This window comes from Dermacentor variabilis, chromosome 4 (genome assembly GCF_050947875.1).
Source record: "Dermacentor variabilis isolate Ectoservices chromosome 4, ASM5094787v1, whole genome shotgun sequence".
Taxonomy (NCBI): domain Eukaryota; kingdom Metazoa; phylum Arthropoda; class Arachnida; order Ixodida; family Ixodidae; genus Dermacentor; species Dermacentor variabilis.
Window position 1 is genome coordinate 37,633,667 of NC_134571.1, and position 21,487 is coordinate 37,655,153.

The 21,487-nt window shown below is 42.4% G+C and overlaps 1 protein-coding gene across 2 annotated transcripts; it reads right to left on the minus strand.

Annotated features, from left to right (window-relative positions):
* Positions 1 to 4,419: 4,419 nt before the first annotated feature.
* On the minus strand, positions 4,420 to 11,803 carry LOC142578946 (mitochondrial ornithine transporter 1). 2 transcript variants are annotated; one of them, XM_075688676.1, is made up of 6 exons: positions 11,623 to 11,802; positions 11,376 to 11,507; positions 10,350 to 10,749; positions 7,697 to 7,869; positions 7,114 to 7,263; positions 4,420 to 4,622 (listed from the first exon to the last, which is right to left on the minus strand). In XM_075688676.1, exons 2-6 carry the CDS (start codon positions 11,497 to 11,499, stop codon positions 4,498 to 4,500), a joined length of 972 nt encoding a protein of 323 aa, XP_075544791.1. In that variant the 5' UTR covers positions 11,500 to 11,507; positions 11,623 to 11,802; the 3' UTR covers positions 4,420 to 4,497. The 2 variants fall into 2 exon arrangements, with proteins under 2 accessions (XP_075544791.1, XP_075544792.1); XM_075688677.1 differs by lacking the exon at positions 4,420 to 4,622 and adding an exon at positions 6,345 to 6,544 and having other exon boundaries at positions 11,623 to 11,803.
* Between the last annotated feature and the right edge of the window lie 9,684 nt (positions 11,804 to 21,487).

Here is a 21,487-nt window from a genome sequence, read left to right on the forward strand (position 1 = left end):
GTTCGTAGTCGTCTTCATCCTCAGCTGGCACCGATGCTAGCCGAAAAGAAAGTGTCCGTCGGACACGACTAAATACGCGAAAATGTTACCGTGTACAGCAAAATAACATCTGCTGGAGTTTCACGTCTTACCTTGCCCCGGTTCCCTCTCTTCGAGAGGGGTTAACTTGCATCACAATTTGCACCAGTTGTCTAGTTGATATATTGCCTGATGCCATAAAAAATACATTGTCCATAAATATGATCTGCCTCGTACAAGTGGCGACCTCTCTCAAAAGAACCCACGCGACAACCATGCGCTGCCTCAATTACCGCGTGAGTAGCGCGCAAAAAGGTTTAAGCAATTAAAAAAAAAAATAACCTCCTTGAGCGCTAATCACGCGGCAATGGAGATCGCGACAGCCAGGTAGAGCGTGGTTGTCCCGTGGGCGTTCACATTCTACCATGGGAAATCCATTCCAGGCAGAATGGTAGCCAATGAATTTCGTTGGTTGCAGTCCCACAAACTCGAAACCATCACCGCCAGGTGCTACACCATGATTGAGCAGCTGCACTACTTGTTGATCTCCACACTTAACGTTCGCACCCTTGTGGCACGTGCCAAGGATGTACATATCTCATTCTATGGCATGCCTCTGTAGTTTGCCTTGCGGAAGCATGCATAGATCCCAAACAGCTGCTCGAAATCATGGATTATGAATACTGCTGTGGCGCTCGCAGAGACCAGAACTGAGCGGCAGGAGTGGCTATTTATTTGTGCACGGGGCTATCTGAAGTACCCATCAAAGTTTTTGGTATGTCTGATGAACTTGGTGAACTGTGTGCCGCAGAGTTGGACAACAGCTAGCTGGTAGTGGCTGTCTACTTTTCGCCTATTGCGCTCACCAAACATGTACTTCCTGTGCTTTGCATTAACTGCACATCAATCCACACCGATGCTAGTAGTGGAAGACTTTAATGTAAATAAGTGCAAATGAGAACTTCCTACCACTTATGCGCGAGAACACCCTGTTCCTCTTCATTGTAACTCCTCCCACTGCTGTGACGATCTCGCAAAACACTTGCATAGACCTCATCTTCGAGAAGCTGGCATTGGTGCGGCACGTATGTGTGCAAATGAAATATTGATCTCTAACTGTACATACATGCATGTGACTTTCAAGTTCCTTGCCTCAATATATAGCAGAATGAAAATGCGTATACAGCTGCAGTCAAATTTTGCATTAGAGTATCGTAATTGACAGTGACTTTTTGGTTAGCTTTGCTGCATACAGATTATAATGAGTAGATAATCACTAATACATTAGATCGCCTATGGTTAGGCTCTTTGGTAACTGAGTGGAGTTATCAGATGCCCTGTGTGTCCATTCATTCAGGATCCAGCTATTTATTCTCTGAGTGATTGTGTTGTGCTTTCGCACCGAGCTGACAAACCTGGGTTGTTGCAGCAAGGACATGGAACCAACACACACAACAAACGGATGGATAGAGCAGGCGCTTAAACGTTCTTTCAGACAGGCAAGGCCTGCATGCATGTTTAGCATGCATGCTTCAACACCCTGTCACATTCATGCGACAGACGTCCGACAAGATTCCCAGAGAAGTACATGTACAGTGCAGCATAGCTATTAAAGGGAACATGCAAATGAGGGACACAGTCAAATATCCATTTCTGGCGAACCTAAACCTGGCTTTGCAGCAACAAACTATTAACTGACATTAGTTCCTCAACAAATTAAGAATTATAGAAACTCTATGCTAACAATCTAAAATCACTCTACAAGGGGCTTATCAACATAGAGTTACAGAGTTCTACATGATTGTACAGTGTATTGACGTTTCCATGAGCAGCCACAGCTAGCTGAAGGACACTAAAAGTATGAGCCGCAAGTGCCATGTTCTCTTAAATGTAGTGTAAAGTCATAAAGTATTGCTGAATGGTCAAGTTGGTGCACCATATTCTTGTCTTGCTTTAGCGCAACCCAGTTTGAGTATGAAGGAAGAGGACAGCTGACAGGATAGTGCTCATCCTATCACCTGTCCTTTTCCTTCATACTCAAACTGAGTTGCACTAAAGCAAGACAAGAATATGCAAGATCATCATCATCATCATCAGCTCATTTAAGTTGGTTGTAGCAGTTATAGGTGGAGTGTACTAAAGATAGCTGTTCTATGACAAAGGCCTTGCACCAGCTGACTCCATCTTATGCCTGAAAATTTCCTAATTTTATCAGACCACCCAATTCTCTGCCGTCCTCAACTGCCCTTCACTTATCTTGGTACCTATATTTTGTTTAACTTTCATAGGCCATTCGTTTTCTTCCCTATGCATTATTACATGGCTAGCCCGAATCGACTTCATTGTCCTAATGTCAACTGCAGTATTGGCTACCCCTGTATGCTTTTTAATCAAAACTGCTTCCATATTGTTCATTTTGTGGTCCTTAAATTTTAAAGCTTCTTTGTTAACTTCCAAGTTTCTGCCTCTTATGTTAGCACTGGTAGAATGCAGTGATCGTACACATTTCTTTTCAAGAATAGCAGTAAGCTGTCATACAGTACCGGTCATCACCTGGTAATGCTTGCCATATGCTCTCAAACCCATTTTTATTTTTCTGTCAATTATCTTCTCATGATCAGGATCCCCAATAAGCAATTGTCCGAAATAATACATATTTTTTCACAGGTTCTAGAAGCTTACTGCCAATCACTGTGCAACTTCCTGTTGCCAACACACAGCAGCAGTACTTACTCCTCAACACTATTGTACTGCAGGGTCTGCACTGCGATATAACATATGATCATAGCTGCACTTCAAAGGAAGTTGTAGGTCATTCACAACTCAAATATCTTTATTTTGAATACATGTGAAACACAAAAATACTCACAACGTGACAAGCACAGGGCCAAATCCAATAGGCTTTTTCAGCAGATTTAAAGTGTAGTGAATAAGGAAAGCAGAGTTTATATTTTAGGCCCAGTTTTCTACAATTACCAGAAATAGCAAAATTAATCATCTGCATCAGGAAGACAATTATTCTGCATGACGTTAGTTCCTAAATAGCACAAAAGTCATTACTTTTTGTATGTTGCATTCGAGTGGCCTATTAGAGAGACTAGTTCTCACGGACGTTTCCAACCTTCTCTATTTATTTTTCATACCTTTACTTTTTCTCTGCTATTCTTTCAGTCTTTCATTTCCCTTTACCCTTCCTTCAGTGCAGGGTAGCAAACCACAATCTTCTCCCGTTAACCTCCCTGCCTTTCCCACCCCGCTTATCTCTCTCTCTCTCTCATTTTTTGTACGAAACTCTATACTAAATAGTAACTATGCAAAATTGATGCAACCAACACAATAATTTTGCATTAAAGCACTAAAGGTGAGGTTTCTCCCGGTTCTCATGTGCAAGAAACTAGGTCTCTAAATGCAAACTCGATTTTCTACCAGTCTCTAGGTCGAAATGCAATCTGCATCGAGTGAACAATTTCTGGGCAGTTATTTTTTCATTCATGTATGTTTGGGTAGAAATGAACTACGAAAAGCTTTCTCCATGTCACCTCATGGAGCATCAGCTATCAGTTGATTTACAAGGTGCCATGTTCGAACTACAGCCTCCGTCAATGTCATGATGCACAATACACACATTTGCTTGGTGCAGCATTACAGCTGAAACCCGTCGGTAACCTTACCTTTTAGCACTCCATTGCTTTAGCACACATATGAAGTGTGGAAAACATTATGTTGTTTGCAAATGTGACTGTAAGATATGCTTTGTCCATATGGAGGCTCAGGCTCTCAGTCGCATACAAAAGGTCATAATTCACACTGGTATGTGCCCACCAGACAGTTAATTAGCTGCCCCTCTGTTAACTCCTTTCACAGAATCCACTGCCCAATTAACGTGTCTGCTACCATGAAGTCCGGATCTTGTATGACACGATTCACCAGTGGGCTACATGTCATATGCTTCAGGTGAGCTGTTATCCACCACAGCTTTACCACTGGGACGCAGCACTTCTTCAGACATTGGGGCTCCTTCGTGAAGCAACTAGGTTTAGCAAGCTTCTTGCTTTTTTTTCTGCGCCAACTTTCTGCAAAGACGCACTTTCGCAATACGAAATGGACATGTTTACTTACTCCCACAGTGCATTTTACTTGACCCACCAGCAACTCGGAGTACAGTTTAGACAGGTATTAGAACAAAGGTTCAGTTGGTCCAATACCATGTTATGCCGCTTTCGTATGGAGTCCCTGTCCCATAGTGATGATCACATCACAGTGAACAAGTCAGCCATGGCCGGCTTGAGTGTGAAATGCTTTGCATACACTGTGGCAGGTTGCATGCATTGTAAATGCCACAGCCTATGCAGAAGAGCACAGGCATCACCCTGAGGCCAAAGAAGTACAAACACAACTAGCTGCAACATCAACGATAGTACACATATATCTTTATATTTGTGTCATTTGCATACACAACGATAACAACAGAACAATCTCTTATTCAATGCCAAAAGCAGAGTTTAGTGTTTTCCTGGTGTACTCATATGCAAGAAAAAGGGCTCCAGTTGCTGGAAACGTTCTCAACAATGTTGGTCCCAATCCATTGTAAAGGGCTAGAACACCTGAAATTAAGAAAGAACTGTGTCACGAGGCAACAAGAAGCAATGCCCTTTTTTTTTTTCATTCTTTTCTTGTAACTATATAGCATTAAATTAGTTCTACCAAGAAACACCTCAGCACCTTCATGCACAGCTGCTAGCAATTCAAGTACAGACAGGAACAAAACTTCACAGATATAGGTGTTGCAAAAAATACTAATTTCCTGTTCTGGCTTGCCGAGTGGAATCAAGAGGCACAGCTTATACACTTGTGTGCATTCGTGTTTTGTAATCGTTGCACCACATGCAACAAGGTAAAAACAAAATGTGCTTTTGTTTTCACTGCAGTAATACCGTAAAGACTCGTGTAATGAACATACCTTTTCAAAAGAGAACAGAGGCAAAGGTTGGGGATCAGTTTATTATGCAGGGTAAATTTTATGGGAACTTTTTCAAAACAGCACAGTTTTAAAAGACTGTAATGATTTGAAAAATGCACCTTTGCAGTAAAAAATACATGCACACCATTTGCAAACTGCAACTGTGTTTTATTGCACTGCACTCCAAGCGAGCAACAGACTCGCGAATTCTGTGCACCACGCACATTGCATCGCGCCCTTTCCTATTTCGAAGTGGTAAAGTTGCTGTACGCTGCAGAGAGTAGTTGCAAGTTTTTGCTCTTAAGTCTGCGAGGTGCTCTTGAGCAGGCACTGGCGGTAAGAACAGGCCGAGTTGGGCTGAGCGTCATTGTGCTCGCTCTTTTCGCTTCTGCTTGCTTGTCACAAGTGTTCTCACGTAATGGCTCTGCCGTCAGCTTCTCAGTCATCAAACCTACCGCCCTTTATGGTGTGCCATCTCGTATGTGGATATGCAGCCTACATGTGTTAGCTGTAGAATTTCGTTTATGGGATTTCAGCTTTTCTCGCGTGGCATTATTATTCCCAACACAGCGATGGGCACCGAGATTAAGTGCGCTTGCATTAAGCACATGTATGGGAGTAAAAGATTCCAGTCTCCCAGAAAGACAACATGGCCGTTCGATCGTGGAACTGTACAGGACCAAAGTTGGGGTTGCAATTATTATGCGAGTATGTTCATTAGGCGAGCACATACAGTATTTAAATTCTACTATGTACCCGGGGTAGGTAGTAACATTAGTGGCTTAGGTATTGCGCTGCTAAGCCCGAAGGTGTGGGATCAAATCCCGACCACAGTGGCTGCATTTCGATGAAGGCGAAATACAAAAATGCCCATGCACCGAGCGTCAGGAACAGGTTAAAGAACCCCAGGTGGTCGAAATTAATTTAGAGCTTCATAATCATATTTTGGCATGCAAGACAACCCAATTTAATTAACTTTTTGAAATGCTACTCTGGTGGTCATGGCTATGCCTATTAACTTACTCTTGCTAGCGATGCAGTAGTGTCAGAAGTGGCAGTGAAAAAAACATCGCTGCTCACGATTCAGAACAGTGACCAGACTTACAAAACCATGCCCCATATGTCCATGCCACCACTCACCATTGGCCATCCATTAAGGGGGGATGGTAGGATAAATGGGTCACACTGTTTCTGGCATTGTCTTGTAAAAACTACTGCATATGATAATCCACAATTTTGCATGCTGAGTGGAGGCATAACCTGTCAACACTTCAGATGGAGTTTAAGGTTTCAATGTGCCTTTTCTCAGAAACTATGGACAGGCTGACAATTTAAGTTGGCAGGTAAATTCCACGTATTGCTGTTTTCAAACTGAACAAAACAAATTTTGGTTTGTACAGGCACTATTTGAGAAAAAAATATTCTTCACACCTACCATTACTTAAAAGGTGAGAACATTGAGATTAATTTTTTTTTTGCCAGTACAACATTAAGAATGCTTTAATATTTTAGGTTAAAATTGTTGACAATAGAATTCCCTGGAAGCTGTAAAAGTTTGACTGTAATCTGGCGAGAAAACACAGGTAAAATTCGGCAAACATCAACAATCCAGTCACATGGACACAATACGCTACAGAAGCCACTCACTATCAAAATTTGTAGAGACAGCTAACAAACGTGATAAACAAATGTATTTTGCATATGAAGTCACATTATTCAATAATACCTGGAAATATACAGATTGAAACGGCTAATACAACATGAAAACACAAACAGCGTGTTTTTAAATACCAGGGTGCCTTGGCTATGGAGCCATTTTTATATGACTTGGAGTGGTCATCCACACTCACTGTTGCACTGCCATGTTCCTCAGGTTTTGTATAATTTTTGTATGCTAAAACTTAGACAGATTATAAAATGCTGACAGATTTACGACTAGTAATTTTTAAGCTGCAGACATTACTAAAACACACAGACGAGACAAATGAGAAAATTAATATGAGTGCCTCTTGTACATACATTGCTCTCAATACAATCTCGTCTTTAGGTTATAACAATGCCTGCAGCACTGATATCTGCCATTGTTACATACCAACTATAGCCCCTAAAGCAGCTTTGGTGGGCTGTTAACTCACCTTCAGTACGCATTATAGATCTCGCTACAGACAGAGCCGGCTCATTGGATCCAGAGATCTGAATGCGAGATTTGATAACGTCAGCAGGGAAGATAGAGAGCCAAAGGCATGTGCCACCTACACCGCCACTAATGATAGTTCTGGCAACACCTGTTGATAAAAAAAAAAAGAACAGAGACAAAGTTAGACTGATACTTACAGGATATGCTGGACTAAAGGTAAAAAAAAAATAGGAATCATAGCTAAGCTAGTAATGCTACCTCAATCAAAGCATGAAATGTGCGTGTACAGCGAGACTGAAGCCAAGTTCTTGAGAAGCCAAGTGTTCTTGAGAAGCCATTTCTTGAGAAGCCAAGTGTGCTTGAAAATGACCATGTAGCAATCCTTCACCAGCAGTGTATTCAATTTGCATTGACTGAAGAATGCTCTAAAGCTCCCATGGGACAGGAGCCCAAAGCAAGAAGAAACATTGCACACATTCACACACACATTGCAAAAGAACAGAGCCTATTATTGTTGGCTCTTCATGAGTATTCCACAAGACAGTGCAAGTTCAGAGCTAGTGACTGCAAACCAGGCTCACCTATTTCATCTTTCGTCTTTCCTGGTGGTGTGAGTAAGTAACGAGCTCCCTCATAGCCTCCAAAGAAGCAGAAATATCCAGGCATCTCCCTGACAAGAGTAGCTGAAAAACCTTTGAAAAATCCGAAGAAGCCATCTTGTCTGTAGATTTGCCTGGTAAGCTGCCACGTTCCACTGCAAGGCAATGTAAAAACCACTCTTGTGTCAAAAATATGATCAAGAAAACCAAAATGATTACATGTCGAAGTACCGTTGAGCTTTCAGTTCACATGAGTACAACCAACAAATAGTTACGAAAAAAACCACAGTAACTTCAACAAATGGATGGTGAAACAAATACTGCTCAGCATTTTCAGTTAAAATGGAAGAATGACAATAAATTATGGCAAGCTTACTAAGAACAATTCAATGAAGCACTTCAGAGTTAGACTGTACCAAAGGGTACTATATTCATCATACGCGAAACGTACCAAACAGCCTGTCTGACCTAAGTAGCAGCAGCTATGAGACAAAAGAATCTTGAGAACCTTCCTCACTGCATGCTACATACATGGTCAAGTGTGCATCTCATCACAGCATTTCCTAACAATTTTTTTCTCTCCACAAAGTCTCGTTAATGCATTGGGAGCTCTAGATACATTTTTCACAACTGCCATCTGCACTATATAGGCTTTTTTTTTTTACATTAAACAAAAAGCTTAAAAATCGCCCTTGGCATGTAGCACAATTCTGCTTCTTGAGCTGGATTACTCAAGATGGTGAACATTATTTGCATAAGAAATCAAAACGCACAGTCAATTGATTACCAAGATCTCACTAATTAAGCTTTATGCTATGTGCTTTAACACACATATTGCAATTTATAAATTGTAGCCAGTGAGCTTAAATTCATATTTACATGGAACAAATTCTGAGGATGACAACACCTTTAAGACACGTCTTTTCAGAGTGTGTGATGAAATACATCGGTGCTCGTCATTTTAGAGCTACAAAGCAAAAAAGAAGTTTTGTTAGAAAGGGAAAGTGGTCTAACCGTGCTTTTTTGTCACAAGTTTGACAGAACTTAGTTATCTCAAAACTGGTGCTAGTTTTAAAATTTGTTCGAAGTGAATGTTTCCCTGAAATCACTGACTTCAAGTCATAAATTGCAATGTGTGCACTAAAGTAACTAGTTAAAGAAAGGATAAGTGAAATTTTGTTAATTAGTCAATGATGCATTTTCGATTTCTTGGGAATGTAATGTCACAGAAGAAGGCCGTGCAAGCGCTGCTGCGCTTATTGCGATCTATCGGCCTTTGTGAACCTTTCCTCTGCTATTCCTTTTCGTCTCTCTCTCTCTCTCTGTGTCTGTCTGTCTGTCTGTCTCTTCAAGCAATCCAGCTTAATGGGTAGATTTGTGCTACATATGCCATAGGTGATTTTTAAAAAATTATTTTAATGTTAAAAAACCACCAGGAATACATAATTTTTAAATTTATTCGTATTATAAACTAATTCACGAAATGTAGAACAACAAGTCATGCTCCTGATAGCCACTGAGCCACTAAAATGGGTGAAAATATATTTTAGCTCAACAAGCTGGTAGTTGTATAAAGCACCAAACTCGCTGAAAATTGTTTGTACAAAATGTATGCTGTATGGTCGTACAGTACTGGTTCGATAAGCATCTGATACAAGGTCTTCACTGACATGGTATGTGTACACATCGCAATATTTCTTTTTCTTTAAACATTAAGACTGCTCTGCAAACACGTCACTATAGTTTTTAAACCATAATTTTGCCTTGCATTTCTAGTTAACTGCATCTCCAACTGATTTAAATCTTCAGTAATAAGAGGTAACCCCTTCCGTGGCTTGGACGATCTGGGTTCATCCACACATATCTGGTACAACGACGAGCATAGCTTGTCCATCAGTGGTACTTTGCATTTTACAGTAATGCCATGGACAACCTTAGTTTTGTCTCATTGCTAAGGTAGCGCTTTTGGTAGATGGCAGCACACAACCATTAGGGATATCGCACAAAGGAGCAAATTTATCCTTTCCAAGGTAGTAAAATGTATTAGGAAGCGGGGTCATTAAAATTGTTTGGCTGATTTTGGTCAGAATTAGGAATTATAGAATGACACGGAAGGGGTTAATCTGTGATGTTAAAATATGATGACCTTATATAAAAAGGTCAGTCAATCAGGACAGACAGCTGTACCAAGCTGTCCTCTAAACTGTTTTCAACATGCCCAGCACAGCTTAAATATTTTATTCTGTTGCATGAAATGGATGCATCCTGTGTTACAGAATAAGGACATCCTCTGCAATCACGCAACAACCACAACATGTCATTTTAAGTATAAAGCTTTAAGTAAGGCCTGTGGCATTTTTTGAACATTTAATGTGTTTCATGCACTTTGTGCTTCTGATAAATGCCCTACCTAAACTTACTTTACAGTTTTGTTCTGCGACACAGGATGCACTTGCTTCACGGAACAAATTAAGCTGTGCCAAGCTCGTCAAACAGTTTAGAGGAGAGCTGGGCACAGATGATGCAGGCTCGTCCATTTAGGAGTTGAAGGGATGCCCGCATTGAATATGATGGTGTCGAAAAAGATGACCCAACCAAACACACAAAATATGAAAGGAATGCAGGCGCAACTCACATGCCAGCCTGACTGGTGGCCCCTTTCACTTGAGCACTTTCTCGCATCGACTGCAACTTGCACTTGACTAGCTCTGTGGGGCAGAGGGTGAGCGAGGAAAAGAAAGCGGCAAGGAAACCTGCCGAGGCGTTGTCCAAGGGGCTCAGTTCCTGCACGGTGGGCTTCCGAACCAATTTCTGCACAACCCTTTGGCACACTCCATACGCACAGAAGAGAACTGAATTCTCTGCTACATTGGCCACCAGGGCGGGTACGGTTCCAGCATACAAGCCCCGCACACCGTCCTGAGAAAGAGTCTTCTGGAAGCACTTAACGCTGCTGGGGTACAACTCGGGGAAGGTCTGCATCTTCACTTTGACCGTGTCAAGCGGTTGACCGACTGCCACGGTGGCAGCGCCACCTGTCAGGTGAAAAAGACACGAGCATGAGATAAGCACACGCACGTCTAAATTGGACAGGTCAGCACATATAGGCAACCATACTCTAAACCGTTCTGTATGCGAAAGCAAAACTGCACGAAAGTTTGCTAGCTGGGGATCGTTCATTGGACGCCAGCCGGCAACCGGAAATGGCTAATTTTCTCGTGACATCTTGAAAAAAGAAAAAGATATAGAAACATCAACTTCGGTATGCTTCGGTGTTGGTAGTTGGGGAAGTGACAGTACCATATCTTACGCAAGCACATTCCCGCCAAAGTAATATGAAACAATCAGCGACTACGCATGCAATTGACAAGACACTTCAGGCCACGTAATTCGGCATCTGCAGCTTGGCTAACTATTTGTTCAGTTCTTATATTTAAAGTATAATGTATAGAACGAATACATTCCGCGAAGCGCCGACTTTCAGTATGCAAATCGGGCTATTTGCGATTAATTAACATCATCGTGTGGTTCCCTGACTTTGACACACTGCTGCACATGACAACAGAACGATGGGAGTGGCAGATAAACTGAACAGGAGCGGCAATCATGCCCTGCAGTACAACTTTATACGTCGGTAGGATTGCATAACCTCGTCGCTTACCGGCGGTTCCAGCGATCAAGTCGACTGCTGCTGCTAAGTAATGCTTGTACACCGTTCCTCCTATCTCTGGGTGATCGCGAAGCTCCTGGAGGTCATGCAGCTCGGTCGGAAGCGGGTTAGACATGCTGCCCGCTGAAATGAAACCGAAGATGAGCAGGTGTCGGGTGGCGGCGATCCGTACGGGTTGTCCGCACGCCCGGAAGGACGTGCAGCCCGTCCGTAGAGAAGCAACGAGTCAAGCACTTACGTTTTGTCTCGCCGATGTAGAAGGCAGCGCTCTCTGTGCCTGCTTTAATAACTATGCTAGTCACGGAAACGTGTTTGCCGCATTACTCAAAGACCTTCGCATTGACACGGCTTCCACACTGCTGACCGCATGATACCGGCGGCAGCGAGCGAAGCGGACGGACCACATGTGCGTGGCGGGAAGTGAACTCGTAAACGATAGATGGCGCGTGATTCGTGACAAGAGGTGTACATATAATACACAGGGTGGCAGCACATGTCAAGCGTTAACTATTTCCCACTAAATTTAAACATATTCATCGTAGGTCTTCCCGGCTAGCGCTCTTTTCGGTTCTTTCAGATCGCTTCGTTTTCACCTGGACTTCTAGTCGATCATCGGAAACTGAAAAAAGTGTGCAGGGGTGCAGCCAGGTGATGGCGCATTACGCACCGTGACCCCGCCCCAGAACTTTCTTAGATTGTATACGGCCTGCCCCTCCTACCCTCCTTCCCGAAAAGGGAGGAAAAGTGCTACACCGAATCTACCGTGCCCGGCAGATTCAGTGTAGAAACTCTTCATTGCCTGTTGCACAAGGCAGGGCAGCAGGCCGAAGTACCGATTAGAGACAGCTCCTCGGATAATATATATATATATATATATATATATATATATATATATATATATATATATATATATATATATATATATATATATATATATATATATTAGGGGTGTGCGAATATTCGAAATTTCGAATACGAATCGAATATTTTCCTTATTCGAATAAGCGTATTCGATTCGAGAAATGCATGTTCGTAAATTCCCGAATATTCGAGGACGGCCGAATAATGGTCGAAACGGCGAATATTCGGATAGACTGTGAATAATTTAGCAATTAACGAATTATATGCTTGCTCCACATTCTCCTGAGAACATGTTTATTCACTGAGAGCTTCACATGATCCGCTCATTATCTGTATGCTCTGCATCAAGATGGCAAGTTGGGCCAGTTGGTTGGGATTCATAGTTAGGTTCGTTACAGCGCAACACAGAACAAGGACAAAAGAAGGTACCAAACGACGACACAGCGTTACAGCACTGTGATCTTAAGTGCTGTAACGAACCCTATTATGAATGTGTACGCTTTGTTCCAGTCTATCTGCATCAGGCCCGTGAGACATAATCAGTTTCGATTTTTTTTTTTACCAAGCTTTATTCCAGGGCTCTTTCATAACAATATATGATGTACTTGCGGGCTTTGTAATATGCGCTATAAAATATGCACTTAGAAAATGTTACCTGGACAAATGTTGTCACAGTGCATAGAGAGCCCTTACTTTCTGAACATGTTGAGCAGTCAATTTTCCTTCGCGATAATCTGTAACAAGCGTTTACCTGACAGAGCATTACCTGACATTACCTGAGTGCATTACCTATAATGAGTGCCTCTTTAACCTAAAGCAACCTCGTAAAATGCAATATTATTTTTAAAAGGGTAATAAAGCTATTGTTACCTCGTTTTGCAATGTTTTAATACTACACATATATTCGATATTCGACTAGATACTTTAGACAGTTTTTCGCCTTATTCGTATTCGATTCGTATTCGAAAATTTCAATATTCGCAAACCCCTAATATATATATTATAATAACATTAATCAATCAACCATTTATTAACCGTGCCCAGGATCAGCCACAAGGTTTGAGTACTGACGCGCACAAACACTTAAAAAAAAGTTGCAGGAGAATACAAGTAAAAAAGAAACAGTCAGTAAAAAACAATTTTAATAAAGAACAACGATGATGACGATAATTATAGTGGTAAGAGTGATTATGATAATAATATTATTTATTTTATTGTGCCTTCAAGACCAAAGTGTTACAGGGGGAATGGGTAAACAAACGCACACGCACGCACAGAAACAAAATAAGGCAGCAAGAGATACTGAGCAGGCAGCAAATGCGTACTCTTCTGAAGAGATACTGATTAAGATCAAATGAAGCCTATAAGCTGTGATGTCGACTATGGCCATACGAAATTTTGCATTCTCTTCAATCGCAAACGCCCAAACGCGTACTCTTCTGAAGATACTGGTTAAGATCAAGTGAAACCTGAAGCGGTAATGTCGGCCATGGCCATACGAAATTATGCATTCTCTTCAATCGCAAACGCCCAAACGCGTACTCTTCTGAAGAGATACTGATGAAGATCAAGAGATACTGATTAAGATCAAGTGAAACCTGAAGCGGTAATGTCGGCTATGGCCATAAGAAATTTTGCATTCTCTTCAATCGCAAACGCCCAAACGCGTACTCTTCTGAAGAGATACTGATGAAGATCAAGAGATACTGATTAAGATCAAGTGAAACCTGAAGCGGTAATGTCGGCTATGGCCATAAGAAATTTTGCATTCTCTTCAATCGCAAACGCCCAAACGCGTACTCTTCTGAAGAGATACTGATGAAGATCAAGAGATACTGATTAAGATCAAGTGAAGCCTTAAGCGGTGATGTCGACTATGGCCATACGAAATTTTGCATTCTCTTCAATCGCAAACGCCCAAACGCGTACTCTTCTGAAGAGATACTGATGAAGATCAAGAGATACTGATTAAGATCAAGTGAAACCTGAAGCAGTAATGTCGGCTATGGCCATAAGAAATTTTGCATTCTCTTAAATCGCAAACGCCCAAACGCGTACTCTTCTGAAGAGATACTGATGAAGATCAAGAGATACTGATTAAGATCAAGTGAAACCTGAAGCGGTAATGTCGGCTATGGCCATAAGAAATTTTGCATTCTCTTCAATCGCAAACGCCCAAACGCGTACTCTTCTGAAGAGATACTGATGAAGATCAAGAGATACTGATTAAGATCAAGTGAAGCCTTAAGCGGTGATGTCGACTATGGCCATACGAAATTTTGCATTCTCTTCAATCGCAAACGCCCAAACGCGTACTCTTCTGAAGAGATACTGATGAAGATCAAGAGATACTGATTAAGATCAAGTGAAACCTGAAGCGGTAATGTCGGCTATGGCCATAAGAAATTTTGCATTCTCTTCAATCGCAAACGCCCAAACGCGTACTCTTCTGAAGAGATACTGATGAAGATCAAGAGATACTGATTAAGATCAAGTGAAGCCTTAAGCGGTGATGTTGACTATGGCCATACGAAATTTTGCATTCTCTTCAATCGCAAACGCCCAAACGCGTACTCTTCTGAAGAGGTACTGATTAAGATCAAGTGAAACCTGAAGCGGTGATGTCGGCTATGGCCATAGAAAATTTTGCATTCTCTTCAATCGCAAACGCCCAAACGCGTACTCTTCTGAAGAGATACTGATTAAGATCAAGTGAAACCTGAATCGCTGATGTCGGCTATGGCCATATGAAATTTTGCATTCTCTTCAATCGCAATGACCGCGCAGGGAAGATTGTTCCATTCTTGAGAAGACCTGGGAATTAGACTCATGAGGCACTGCGAAATTCCAACCTTATGGCGATGATCAAAGCGAGATAAAGCGTATGTCGGAGGTGAAATAATTAAAGTTTTAGCGCAAATAGTAATTCTGGAAGTGTGACTTGTGAAACAGATCAAGGCGAAAGTACTAGAACGCGGAGGAAGTTGCAAGGAGTTTTTCATAGAAGTTACGCGTGCTGTACAACTATAATTGCTAAAAATAAAACGCGCGACAATATTTTGAACTCGTTCAACTGATTTAATCAGGGTTTCAGAATGCGGATCCCAGATGGATGAAGCGTATCCCATTTTGCACATAATGAACGTCTTTTATAAAATTAGGTTTGATGATGAAGGACTGAGAAGAAGAGAAGTTTCGGAGAATATAATTAAGCATGCGGTTAGTATTGTTGAATGCGTTACCGATGCGTAAAGACCAGGAAAGTGTCGAGGTTCTACGAATGCCTAAGTATTCGTAAATAGGTTACGGCTTCCAAGGTAGTATCTTTTGGGCAATAGGTCGGAGGAGGAGGTTCACTGCAATTTACACGCATAGATTCGCACGTAGATGGATTAAGTTGCAAGAATCATATGTCACACCAGTTAGAGATAGCGTTAACATGGCCTTGCAGGCTGTTAGTATCAGCCCTGTCAGAAATTTTTGCGAAGAAAAAGGTATATGTTCGAACTAATTCCACTAGGTAAACCATTATGTAAATTAAAAAAAAAAAGATGCAGAGGGCCTCTAAAACGGATGCAATTGTGGAACACCAGATTCAACAAGGCTAAATAAAGAGAAGTGGTTATTTGACGCAACGAACTGCGACCGATGAAGAGGAAAATGCTCAAGCCATGCAGACAGGTTAGGATCCAGATTCAGCTTACTAAGCTTAAAAAGAAGCAATTTATGGCAGATTTTATCGAATGCTTTGGAAAAGTCGAAGAAAACACAGCCAGCGCAGGGCTCTTTGTCAAGCGTCTATAGATTAAGGCTGCGGGTGAAAGAAAGGAGTTTCACAGGACAAAGCTGCCCGGAAACCATGCTGTGCTCGTGCGAATAAATTATCGTCTAAATCCTTTACTAAATGTGAAAACAAGATATGCTCGAGTACTTTACAATTAAGGAATGCTAGTGAGAGAAATTCGGCGGTAGTCGAGAGACGATCGAACTTTTGCTAATTGTAATAATAAGGAGTTGAAAGGCGATTTAACCTCTAATTGACGTAATTGGCGCCTGACTTCCGTTCATTAGATATCCATAGGACTACACCTACATGTTTCCTTGTCGTCTGCTTTCGCATTTAAGTTGCGGCTAGCGCGGAAACCTGCAAGGTGTGGCGTATCACTGCCATATTTGGGCGAGTAAACCGCAAAATTGTGCTCACATCTGTCGTTGAAACTTACAGACAAGTTGCGATTACCAAAGCATCGAACCAATGTGATTCTTATGGTTTCTTTCCCCCTTTCTGTATTTCTTTCTTTCTTTCTGAAGAACGGTGGATATGAGCACGGGATGATCACGCATGCGGGGAAGAATGCAATATGTTTTTCTTTTCTTTTTTTTCTATTCTTTTAATGCTTAGTTCTTGCAGGAAAGGAGGCAGAAATTTTGTGGATTGGCTGCGATCCCCGCTCTCCCTTGTTACCCCGTCTCCTCACCATCATCAGCCGCAACATGGAGGCACGGACATGTTACGAATAGTGTGCCTAGGCATATTATATACGGGAATAATACGAAGAACGCATGGGTCCAGGGATGAGGTTTGGAAGCTGCCGCTTAGCTGCCTCAGATGGTAGGCGACTCCGATAGCTACGCTCATAGAGTTTTTTGCAATATTACCAAGAGGTAAATGGGGCGCCACCGTCTATGCGAGTTGCCGAACGTTCGCCAAGCCGTCATGGTTACAGTGAACTGTAACCCAGAATTCTTGAACATTTGTCTCAGAAAGTTGCTGCAGCCAGCCACGGGAAAGCCGGGAAATATGGGCATGCGAGAATTTGCCTCAAACGTGGCTTGGCCTGAAAACATGGTCGTTGCTGCGCATTTAAAGCTTCCTATAAAATAAACGCTTGTGATAACAACTTTTGACTCACCCGTACTACATCCTTGAATAAAGTCAGTTACGTGTATAGTGCATAAGCAGCCGTGGAAGAAGAAAAAAAAAACAGACGATGAAACTGTCTTATAGTGATCGCGTACCTTGTCTGTCTTTCAACTTTAGAGGCCTGCTGGTACTTCTTACGTTTAATATCATTGTACATCCCAGTACTAGCCTTCATGATTGAATAAAAAGGTGTTTTATGTTATACAAGAAAAAGAAACGCCATTTTTCATGCTGTTTTAGATTAACCATTGTAATAGGCGGAACGGTGCTAGCGCGCCTTCAAGGTATCCTGCCTTTCCGAGAACGATGCCGATTCGAAGCCACATCCCGGCATTCACATGCATACAATGGGGGCGTTGCATTAACAAGGCCGTGTCGTGTATACTAACAGACATTTCAGGCGGTATTCCACTAATGGGCCCTACTCCCCCCCCCCCCCCTTCTCCCATATGCGATTATACTTATGTCTTCGCCAGTATATTACAGTGGGGAGGAAAGGGCTGGATTGTGGTTCCTGTTCAATTCATTTTGATCCTTATTCTACCCTCGTAACCGCTCGACTGTATAGGTCATCTTCTCAGAAACCAAAGTCTGAAGAAAAAATCGAGGATGACCCTCAAAGTGATCAAGGAAGATGAAAAGGCCTGTTTACGCTTCGAGGGTTTCATATCCGTATTTATGGAATAATTCCAGCCGATGGTCTTGACCTTACACAAATTGAATTCATCAGTCAGATCTATTGCCATTCGACTGACTGGATTTAATTCCCGGCCGCGGGGGCCACATTTGAATGGGGGCGAAATTGAAAAACGCTCGTGTACTTATACAGAAAATGTTTCATTAAATGATGCGGACCAAAATGCGCAATCTGGCTGCGAAATTTGAGTGAAACCAAATCATGCTATAGCGGAAGGCCGCTAGGACTTCTTTTAAAGTTCTTATATATCTAAATAAAAAAAAAAACTATATGAAAGTGCACGAAGCCTACCGGTCCAATATGATGACCGCTAGCTTCTAAGGGCTACCGTTTTAAACGGAACTTCGACAAGTATAGTAATCTAGCCTGCTCGAGCTAATCAGGTTTTACTCCATCTATTGCAGTCTAGCATTTTTCCCATGTCTACTTTATATTATTTCTTTTCAATAAAACATCCGCCGTTATATTGAAAAGTTACTTGTGCCTGTAACGACCCAGGCTCCATTTCTTCCTCTTCTTTTCTTTTTTTTTTCTCAACATTACTCAGAGCGCTTTTTACTTATCTCTGCCTCGGACCTGCAGTTATCCTGTTACGAATATCTGTCCCTGTATGTTTTTGCGCTCAGGGCAACCAGCTCGGGTTTCAAACAGCAAGACGCTGCCCATTGTATTGCCGTACAAATTGTCCCTCCTGATTTCTTGCTTGCCGTCTTTGTAAATCTCCATGGACCTTTTCGTTTCCATCCTGTTGCACCCGTTGTAATTTACCGTCTCTGTTTCTGTCGTTTTCTTATTGATGAGTTCTGGTTTTCTATTCCCACTTCCGACTTCTCTGTACTTGGTTTCCAACTTTCTTGACCTCTTCCTTCAATCCAGGTCTACTCTTTTGAGGAAATCCAAATATTTGTGCACCTTAGCCGCCCATTTCTTCGCATCCATGTTGCTTCAAAGAGGCGGAGCCCATATCACCCCGCACTGCCTCAACTGTGGTTTTACTGTGCGCCCCCCCCTCCCCGCTCCAATGCCAGTTGGCCCACCGACCTTTACATAGGTAATATATATGTATATACAAAGAAAAAAAGCGACGCCGTTTTCCGCCTGTTATTTGTCGCAAACCTGGATGTTTTCAGACTTGGCACTGAGAGGACTTAATTCATGCTATGTGTTTCCTGATATGTGTTTCCTTTAATACCGTATACAAACTAGGCGATCGACTTTCTTTTTGTTGTTTATGTTTTAGTTTGGAAGCTAGAAGCTAGCCGGGTGGTAACCACGTGGCACGATCCTTGCGATCGATAGCTACCAGAAGTACATCGTGGGCGAGTGGCGTTTGTTGTCAGTGCGCATCTTGTTTACAGCACAAAAGGACAACAACAAAATTATGTAGATCCAACGTATATTTTGGAATCTACGTGAAGCGAAGCTTTCGTGAAAAGCTTAATCGAACGTTATGAAACTACTTTAGTAACGTCTGCTACCGGGCTAGTTGGTACATGGCTTTTAGAAAGGGTTTAAGGCGCAATATATAGGACACGGACAGCAGAATAAAACACACGGACAGGCGCACACTGACAACTGATTTTTATTTTTCCCGATGCTTCACTTATATCTCTATCTATCTCATGTGACCTCACCTGTGTATGCTTCTGTTCACATGCCTGAGGGTATATAAGTGAAACATCGGGAAAAATAAAAATCAATTGCGAGTGTGAGGCCTGTCCGTGTTTTTTATTCTGTTGTCCGTGTCCTATACTTTGCGCCTTAAATCATTTCTAAAAGCTATGAAACAATTTATCTTCTGCAACGCGTTTTGCATGCAGCATATAGCGATTACGTATGCCTGTCAGGCAAGACAACAACACGCGGGGACACCTACCACGCGACCACGTGATTGCGATCTAAACTGCCTCTGGGATCGGTGCAGTTGCATATACAGCGAAGATGCTACCCCCTAGTTGGTAGGGATTTTTGGTGGCGTGCTCACCCAAAAAACGGCAGCTGGAAAAGGGGTCCCAGTTTCAGCGTAACAGAATTATGTTTCCTCGCATATTCGAATTACACTCCGATGCTATCATGTCCGTATAGGTTGCGTGCAAGTCGCACTTTGCGCATTTTTTGACGTAATTAGCATTTGAAGATTAATTTAGTTCAACAAGGCACCTGCGCTTGGCGGACCGCCTAGAAGAATGAGCATGCATGCTGCACTTCCGTACACGTGCGTGCGTGCGTGGCGTACGTCGCGTGTGGTGGTGGCGTTTGTGTGACGTCGTCTAACGTCACACAAACGGTACTGAGGTACTTAATTGTCCCACGTGCGCACCAGATTCGCTGTACATCCGGTTTCACGGGGTGGAATACAGGTAGGCTTTTCTTCTCTTCTTTATTACACCATGCCCGCGATAAGCCCCGTTTACTGTTCCACTATCTCCGGGACCGGTCCAGTTCACTCGGCAAGAAGTCGACTGAGCAGATGAGCTAGAGCCCGCGAAAGAAAGCATAAAAAGCTCCACTCAATAAAGGCAGCGTGCGGTTAACGGCGCATACGCCGGACGTTTTATTTTATCGAAAGCAGATTTTTTAAAAAATTATTCGTGACAGGTAGCGCACTTCTACTTGTTGAGCTAGTCATATCCACTCCGAACGAATTCTGAGGATGACAACAATTTCGACATATGGTGTTGGGCTGCTGAGCACGAGGTCGCGGGATCGAATCCCGGCCGCGGAGGCCGTACTTCGATGGGGGCGAAATGGGGAAACACTCGTGTACTCAGATTTAGGTGCACGTTAAAGAACTCGAAGTGGTCGAAATTTCCGCAGTCCTCCACTACGGCTTGCCTCATAATCAGAAAGTGGTTTGGGCACGGAAAACCCCATAATTTAACTTAATTTTAATTAATTTAGAGATAGGCCTTCCCAATCTCTGCCACGAAATTCAGCGGTGTTCTAGTAACTTTTGCGGTTCAACGCATAAAAAGGGGTTTGTTAAAAGTTCAAGTGGAACAACAGTGCATTTTTACGGCATGTTTCACTGCGCCCATCTCAAAGTGGAGCGAGGCCCAAAATTTGTTCCAGGCGTTTACGGCCTTGTGAAATGACTGGCTTCAATTCGTGTACTTCGATATGTGCTCGCTAAAGTAATTAGTTAAAAGTTAATTAGATAGATTTTGTAAGTAATTCAATTATGCCTATTTATTTTCCGCGTAAGTATAATGTATACCTTTTCGAGTATTCCAGCTTAATGAGTAGATTCATGCTAAATACCTCAGACCATTAAAAAAAATCGTCTGTTAAGATTAATATAAAACACTCGGCATTTGTTGCAATCAGGATATTTAGGTTACCGTCTGTTGTTTCCCAGCAGAGTTGCGTAAAGAGCAGAGCAGGCGATGGTCACATCTGTGGAGGTAGTATACAGACGGAGCTATATACATACGACGTAAGCCTATTTGTTTTGTGAGTGACGTCCTGTGTGTTAGCTATCGCGCAAGACAGCAGCAGAAGCAACAGCCACGATCATCGACGTCCGGGTAAGTTCGCCTAGAAAGCTTCGCTTTCAAACAACGACTGCGGGGCTTCCTCGCGATAACCGCGAGTCGGATAGACAGGCGAACGACGACGGTG

Bases quoted from the DNA above. Each gene is read 5' to 3' on its own strand.
- LOC142578946 (XM_075688676.1), bottom strand. From the start codon at position 11,499: ATGTCTAACCCGCTTCCGACCGAGCTGCATGACCTCCAGGAGCTTCGC. The intron at 7,870-10,349 runs GTGAGTTGCGCC...ATTGCCTTGCAG, and splicing joins GCCACCAGTCAGGCTGGCAT to TGGAACGTGGCAGCTTACCA. The intron at 4,623-7,113 runs GTGAGTTAACAG...TCTTAATTTCAG, and splicing joins ATCTATAATGCGTACTGAAG to GTGTTCTAGCCCTTTACAAT.